Genomic DNA, 6,686 nt, shown 5'->3' with positions numbered 1-6,686 from the left:
GCAGAGGTTGCAGTGAGCCGAGATTGTGCCATTGCATTCCAACCTGGACAACAAGAGTGAAACTCCATCTCAAATTAAAATAATGTAGGAGCCCTTGCTCTAAATGTATCAAGACTTTCTAAAGTTTTAGAAATTAAAGTGTGAGATTCACACAGGGATAAGCAGATAGACCAGAGACACAGAATAGAGATCTCAGAAACAGACTGATCCACGTGTGTTCAGATGTTGCATCGTGGAATCGTTTATCACTGGTGCAGAGAGAGGACAGACCTTCAGTGAACGATGCTGAGGCAATTCCAGTTGTCCCTCCATATCTGCAGGAGGTTGGCTACAGATTTCCTCTGAGGATTCCAAAATCTGCAGATGCTCAAGTTCTTTATGTAAAATGGCATAGTGTTTGTTTAGAGACAGTCTCTCACTTCGTAGCCCGGGCAGGAGTCCAGTGGTGCCATCTCAGCTCACTGCAACCTCTGCCTCCCAAGTTCAAGTGATTCTCCTACCTCAGACTCCTGGGTAGCTGGGACTACAGGCACACACCACCATGCCCAGCTAATTTTCTGTATTATTATTATTAATTTTTTTTTAGTAGAGATGGGGTTTCGCCATGTTGGCCAGGATGGTCTCGAACTTCTGACCTCAGGTGATCCGTCCGCCTCGGCCTCCCAAAGTGCTGGGATTACAGGCCTGAGCCACCGTGACTGGCCCATAGTGTTTGCATATAACGTACAGGCATCTTCCCATAATACTGTAAATCGCCTCTAAGTTACCAGGATAGGTAATAGAATGTAAATGTTGTGTGAAGTGTTGTTATACTCTATTAGTTTTTTCATTTGTATTTTTTATTGTTGTGTTATGTGTTATTGTTTTAATTCTTGAATAATTTCAATCTGCCTGTAGTTGAATCTGTGGATATGGAGGACTGACGGTACCTATCCACATGAATGACAAAGGCTGTCATGCTTTGGTGTCTGTTTTCCTGATATTAGACTGAGGTGTGATAGCCTTTCAGCATGGTACCCTTACTCTTTTGCAGTTTGGTAAAATGTTTTATCACTGCTGCCGGCTGTGAAGACCTCGCCTCTGCTCTCATCAGCAATCAAAACCTGAAGATTCTGCAAATTGGGTGCAATGAAATCGGAGACGTGGGCGTGAAGCTGTTGTGTGGGGCTCTGATGCATCCGGATTGCCGCTTAGAGGTTCTTGGGTGGGTATTGCCAAGCTCCTGGTTATGTTTTCATGAGTGGCAAAGATGGAGAGTGGATGGGAAGAAAGAGAAAGAGGAAGACTCCAACAGGACCACATAGCAGCTAGCCGTGGTTGCATAAGGAACCAGCGTGAAACTTCAGGGCTTAAGGCAGTGAGCAGTTAGATTGCTGCTGGCTCTGCTTGTCTGGGCATCGCTGACCTCAGCCGGTGTGCTTAGGAAGCTGGTTAACTGAGGGACTGGCTGGTTTGGATTGACCTTGCTATATGGTATGGAGGTTGGCTGGCTGGGCTGGCTGTCCCCTTGGGGATGACAGGTGTAACTGAGCCAGTCATCTAACTGGTTGGTCTGGGCTGGTTGACATGGCATCTGTATCAGTTTGCCGGGGTTTAAAAAGTACTATGGACTGGGTGGCTTAGATAACAAATTTATCATTTCACGGTTATGGAGGCTCAAAGTCTGAGATCAAGGTGTCAGCAGAGTTGGCTCCTTCTGAAGACCATGAGGGAGAATCTGCTCCAGGCCCTTCTCCTTGTCTTGTCGATGACTGTCTGTCTTCTCCCTGTGTCTTCATGTTCTCTTCCCTCTATGTGTGTGTCCAAATTTCCTCTTACAAGAACACCAGTCATGATTAGGGCCCCCCGCACAGTGTCCTCATATTAGCTTAATTGCCTCTATAAAGAGCTTGTATCCAAATATGATTACGTTTTGGGGTACTGGGGGTTAGGACTTGGACATATAAATTTTGGCAGGGACAAAATCGAGCCTATAGCATCTCAGCAGTTCAGGAGATGAAGTATAGAAAGCATCCAAGATCACCAGGTGTGATGGCTTATTCCTGTCATCCCAGCACTATCGAAGGCTGAGGCAGGCCAACAGCTTGAGCCTAGGAGCTCAAGACCAGCCTGGGCAACATGGTTGAAACCCCGTCTCCACAAAAATTAGCCAGGCGTGGTTCATGCCTGGAGCCCCAGCTACTCAGGAGGCTGAGGCAGGAAAATTGCTAGAACCCAGGAGGCCAAGGCTGCAGTGAGCCATGATCATGCCAGTGCACTCCAGCCGGGATGACAGAGACCCCATCTCCAAAGAAGAAAAATATCCAAGGTGCTGGCTCAGAACTCTCCTAACCTTGCTTCCGTTGTGTTATATCATCCAAATCAAGGTACGAAGCTGGCTCAGATGTTATATTATCCAAAGCAAGATATGAAGCCAGAAATAGACTCTCCTAGTGGAATGAGCTGCAAAGTCACACTGCTGTAGGCAGGGCTACAGAGAAGAATGGACAGTCATGGCCACTTTCACCACCTACCCACAGACACATGATCTGATGTCATAAACACTGGACTGTGAGATACTGCTCACATCCCATCCTACCTCCACCCTGAGGCTGGAGTCACTTCTTGTCATGTGTCTTTTTTCTTGCAGGTTGGAAGAATGTGGGTTAACGAGCGCCTGCTGTAAGGATCTCGCGTCTGTTCTCACCAGCAGTAAGACCCTGCAGCAGCTCAACCTGACCTTGAACGCCTTGGACTACACAGGGGTGATTGTGCTCTGTGAGGCCCTGAGACACCCAGAGTGCTCCCTGCAGGTGCTCGGGTGAGCTGGGGTCTGTTGTGCTCTATGGGCTAAGAAGGGATTGGCTGGGACCTGCAGTGTAATCACATTGCATTGAAAATGTAAATGATGTTCCTTGTCTCAGGGTTGTTGTAGGAGTAAGAACCAAGCAGGTGAGTATAAAACTCTGACCACAGTAAGTGGTGAACGGTGAGTGCCCAACGAATGGAAGCACTTGCGGAGTGGCCTCATTGTCTGGGGTAACACCCGAGGTTCGTTGTCCCGGGGCCGTGGAGATCCAAGGACGCAGACACACAAAGAGTGAGGTTAAGAGAAAGTTTTTTTTTTTTTTTTTTTTCGTAATTGAATACCCTTTATTTCTTTTTTTTTTCTTTTTTTTTATTATACTTTAAGTTCTAGGGTACATGTGCATAACGTGCAGGTTTGTTACATATGTATACTTGTGCCATGTTGGTGTGCTGCACCCATCAACTCGTCAGCACCCATCAATTCATCATTTATATCAGGTATAACTCCCCAATGCAATCCCTCCCCCCTCCCCCCTCCCCATGATAGGCCCCAGTGTGTGATGTTCCCCTTCCCGAGTCCAAGTGATCTCATTGTTCAGTTCAACCCAAATGTCCATCTGTGACAGACTGGATTAAGAAAATGTGGCACATATACACCATGGAATTCTATGCAGCCATAAAAAAGGATGAGTTTGCGTCCTTTGTAGGGACATGGGTGCAGCTGGAAACCATCATTCTTAGCAAACTATCACAAGAAGAGAAAACCAAACACCGCATGGTCTCACTCATAGGTGGGAAGAGAAAGTTTAATAGGCAAAAGAAAGAAGAGCTGTCTGCTACAGAGAGGGGTCTCAGAAAAATGGATTGCAGGATCCATGGTGAAATGCAGAGAGTGTTAAACACGAGCCGGTGGGGAGGTGGTGTCTGATCGACACAGGACATGAAAAACTGTTTAGGACCAGGTGTGCTATTGGCATAGGGTGTGAATTTCTGGCAGCCCCCACCCCAGTCTTTTTATTAAGCAGGCAGGTTATCTGCCTGAGCTGTACCATGTTGCCCATTTTTTTCTTACTGTACCCATGCTAATAAAAAAGGGAATATGGTGCTTTCATGGTGAACAGGCCTGGCCCCCAGGTAGCTCTTTTCACTGGCACAGCTGCTGGCCTTCCCCCCGTGCAATCTTCCAGCTCCCTTATTTATGTTTCCAGCTCAATCTTTCAGGATGTTCTTTGTTAGAAAAGAAATGATTTCTTGGGCTGCTTTTTGTTAGAAGGGAAGCTCTGCTGAGGACTCTTTGGCCCTCACTATCTGCTTAAATAAGTTTTTACCTCCTGTATCACTTGTTACTATTATAATACAAATTATGATACATAAATATTTATACTTTAAATATTTGTAAATATGATTTATATGTATATTTGTAAGTATAACATTTATAAATATAAACATTTTTATATAAACATAATTTATATTTTTGTTATATTTATAATTACATATAATCCCACCAACATTATTTTACTAGATAACTACAGAATCCTTCCTTAACACTTATTTTTCTCATTCATTTTCCCCTACTGTTTTCAAACCAATATGAGATGAAGGCAATCATAGGCAGTTATTGCTAGGCTGTTCATTTCCAGGAAAGGGAAATATAATGGGTTAAAACTGTTAAAACTCTAACACTAAAGAACATTCACTGATTTTTTTTCCCCTTTTGTGAACATAGTTTTGTTTTCTCAAAGTCTGTCCTTATAACTCTCCACCTGGAAAGGCTGAGTGCTCAACATTATTTCCTTTTCTTTCTTTCTTTCTTTTTTTTTGAGACAGAGTTTCCTTTTTGTTGCCCAGGCTGGAGTGCAATGGCTCGATCTTGGGTCACTGCAACCTCCGCCTCCTGGGTTTAAGCGATTCTCCTGCCTCAGCCTCCTGAGTAGCTGGGATTACAAGCAGGGGCCAACCATGCCTGGCTAATGTTTTGTATTTTTAGTAGGGATGGGGTTTCTCCATGTTGGTCAGGCTGGTCTCGAACTCCCGACCTCAGGTGATCCGCCTGCCTCGGCCTCCCAAAATGCTGGGATTACAGGCGTGAGCCACCACGCCTGGCTCTTTCTCATTTTAATGTTTGCTAAAGATTCAGAATGTAGACTACCAAAGTAGACATGTGATTAAGGGGAAGGACTAAAATTGTCTGCGTTCTGAGTCATGGAGGTCTGTTTGTCTTCTAGCCTTGCCACGTTTGACCCTGTAACCCAGGGCAAGGCATTTGTCCTCTTTGATTATCTGCCTCCTATCTACAAAATAGGAGTGATTATTTGGCATGGTAATTATGAAAGTATGCATCAGATAATGTGATAAATAGGACAGAACTAAATAAGTGAGTTTTTATCTTCCTCCAGCCCCCGACCATAGATCCTCTCACAAAGATGTGTATTAAGATACATAGTTGCACTAAAGAACATAGCTTATCCCAACAGTGTGGGACTTTTGTGCGCAAACAGCTGCCAAATGGAGACAAGAGGTATTATCCATGGTGATACTTAATCCTTCTGTGTGATTCAAAGCAATGATACAATGTGTGGGGGCTCCAGAAACAAACAGCTTGAATTTGTATCCAGACTACCACCATCTGGTTTTGTGACCTTTTAACATTGTTTATTCTCATTGTCTTCATCACAAGTTAGGACAATTATGCTACCTCATATGGCAGTTGTGAAAATTTAATGAGATATGCATGTAAAAGCCTTAGCAGAGGGCCAGGACCCAGGTACTCAGATCAGGGAAACTATTAATAATTTATCTTTGAAAAAAAATAGCTTTAGGCTTTCTCCCTAACGCTCACTGACTTCTTGTTGCAAATCCAAATGTTGATGTGGAGTTCATGCTCTCTCTAACCAATTCTGGACACTTATTTCTGTCCAGTGACATGTTGGAGCCAGCTCCTACAAGCTGGTGAGAGCCACTTGTGTGTGTACCTGTCTTTTGTAACTCTGTTTAGTGACAGCAAGTGGGCAGCTCGAAATTGGCCATGATTGGCATGGAGAATTTACACCACAGAAATTGGCAAAGCTATAAATTGGGACTTTTTACATTTATTTATTTGTTTCCTGGAGATCCGGGGGTAACATTTATCCGCATACTGCTGCATTTGATGTGTATGTCTTTCCTCTTGGAGGTAACACCAGGGCTTCCTAGGCTTGTCCTGGGATGAATTAGGGAGAAAGATGAGCTGCAGAAAAGGGAAAAAAATATGTGGATTAAAAATAGAACCTTTTAAAATATTTTACCAGGCTGAGAAAAACTGATTTTGATGAGGAAACCCAGGCACTTCTGATGGCTGAGGAAGAGAGAAATCCTAACCTGACCATCACAGACGACTGTGACACAATTACAAGGGTAGAAATCTGATTGTGAGGAACCTGGGCTCTGACTCGAACACCTGCGAAGGACAGGGACTGGGGCCCTTACGTTACGCTGCACCCAGGAGGTACAAATCATGGACACTCTAAGTCGTGAGATTTCTGGCACCCCATTCATAGATTTTATATGATATATGTGGTTTTTATTTGCTCTGTGGCCTTGGACGAGCCACTGAAAGGCCTTCATGGTCTGTCCGTCTCACAAGGACATCTTAACCCCTCAATAAAGTGTTACATTTCTAAACATTGGAAAATCTTTTTTTGCCTTATTTGTATACATTTAAGGGGTTTCCGTATGTGTTTGTTACACGTATATATTGTGTGGTAAAATCTGGGCTTTTGGTATACCTATCACACAGATGGTGTACATTGTACCCATTAGGTCACTTCTCACCCTGCACCTCCCTCTCACCCTCCTGAGCCTCCGATGTCTACTGTTCCACACTTTTTTTTTTTTTTTTTTTGAGATGGAGTTTCACTCTT

General features: G+C 44.0%; 1 protein-coding gene across 1 annotated transcript in view; it reads left to right on the top strand.

Annotated features, from left to right (window-relative positions):
- NLRP4 (NLR family, pyrin domain containing 4) overlaps positions 1-6,457 on the top strand; it is a 44,252-nt gene extending 37,795 nt beyond the window's left edge. Inside the window, exons 8-10 of the mRNA XM_011932437.1 lie at positions 1,034-1,204; positions 2,630-2,800; positions 6,075-6,457. Coding sequence (XP_011787827.1) covers positions 1,034-1,204; positions 2,630-2,800; positions 6,075-6,192 — 460 coding nt within the window. The 3' untranslated portion in view covers positions 6,193-6,457. The remainder of the gene's footprint in view (positions 1-1,033; positions 1,205-2,629; positions 2,801-6,074) is intronic.
- The last annotated feature ends 229 nt before the right edge of the window (positions 6,458-6,686 follow it).

The sequence above is a fragment of the Colobus angolensis genome, unplaced genomic scaffold (assembly GCF_000951035.1).
Source record: "Colobus angolensis palliatus isolate OR3802 unplaced genomic scaffold, Cang.pa_1.0 Scaffold96, whole genome shotgun sequence".
NCBI classification, from domain to species: Eukaryota; Metazoa; Chordata; class Mammalia; order Primates; family Cercopithecidae; genus Colobus; species Colobus angolensis.
Note: the sequence above shows the minus strand (reverse complement) of the source record. Positions and strands in the feature narration are given on the sequence as shown.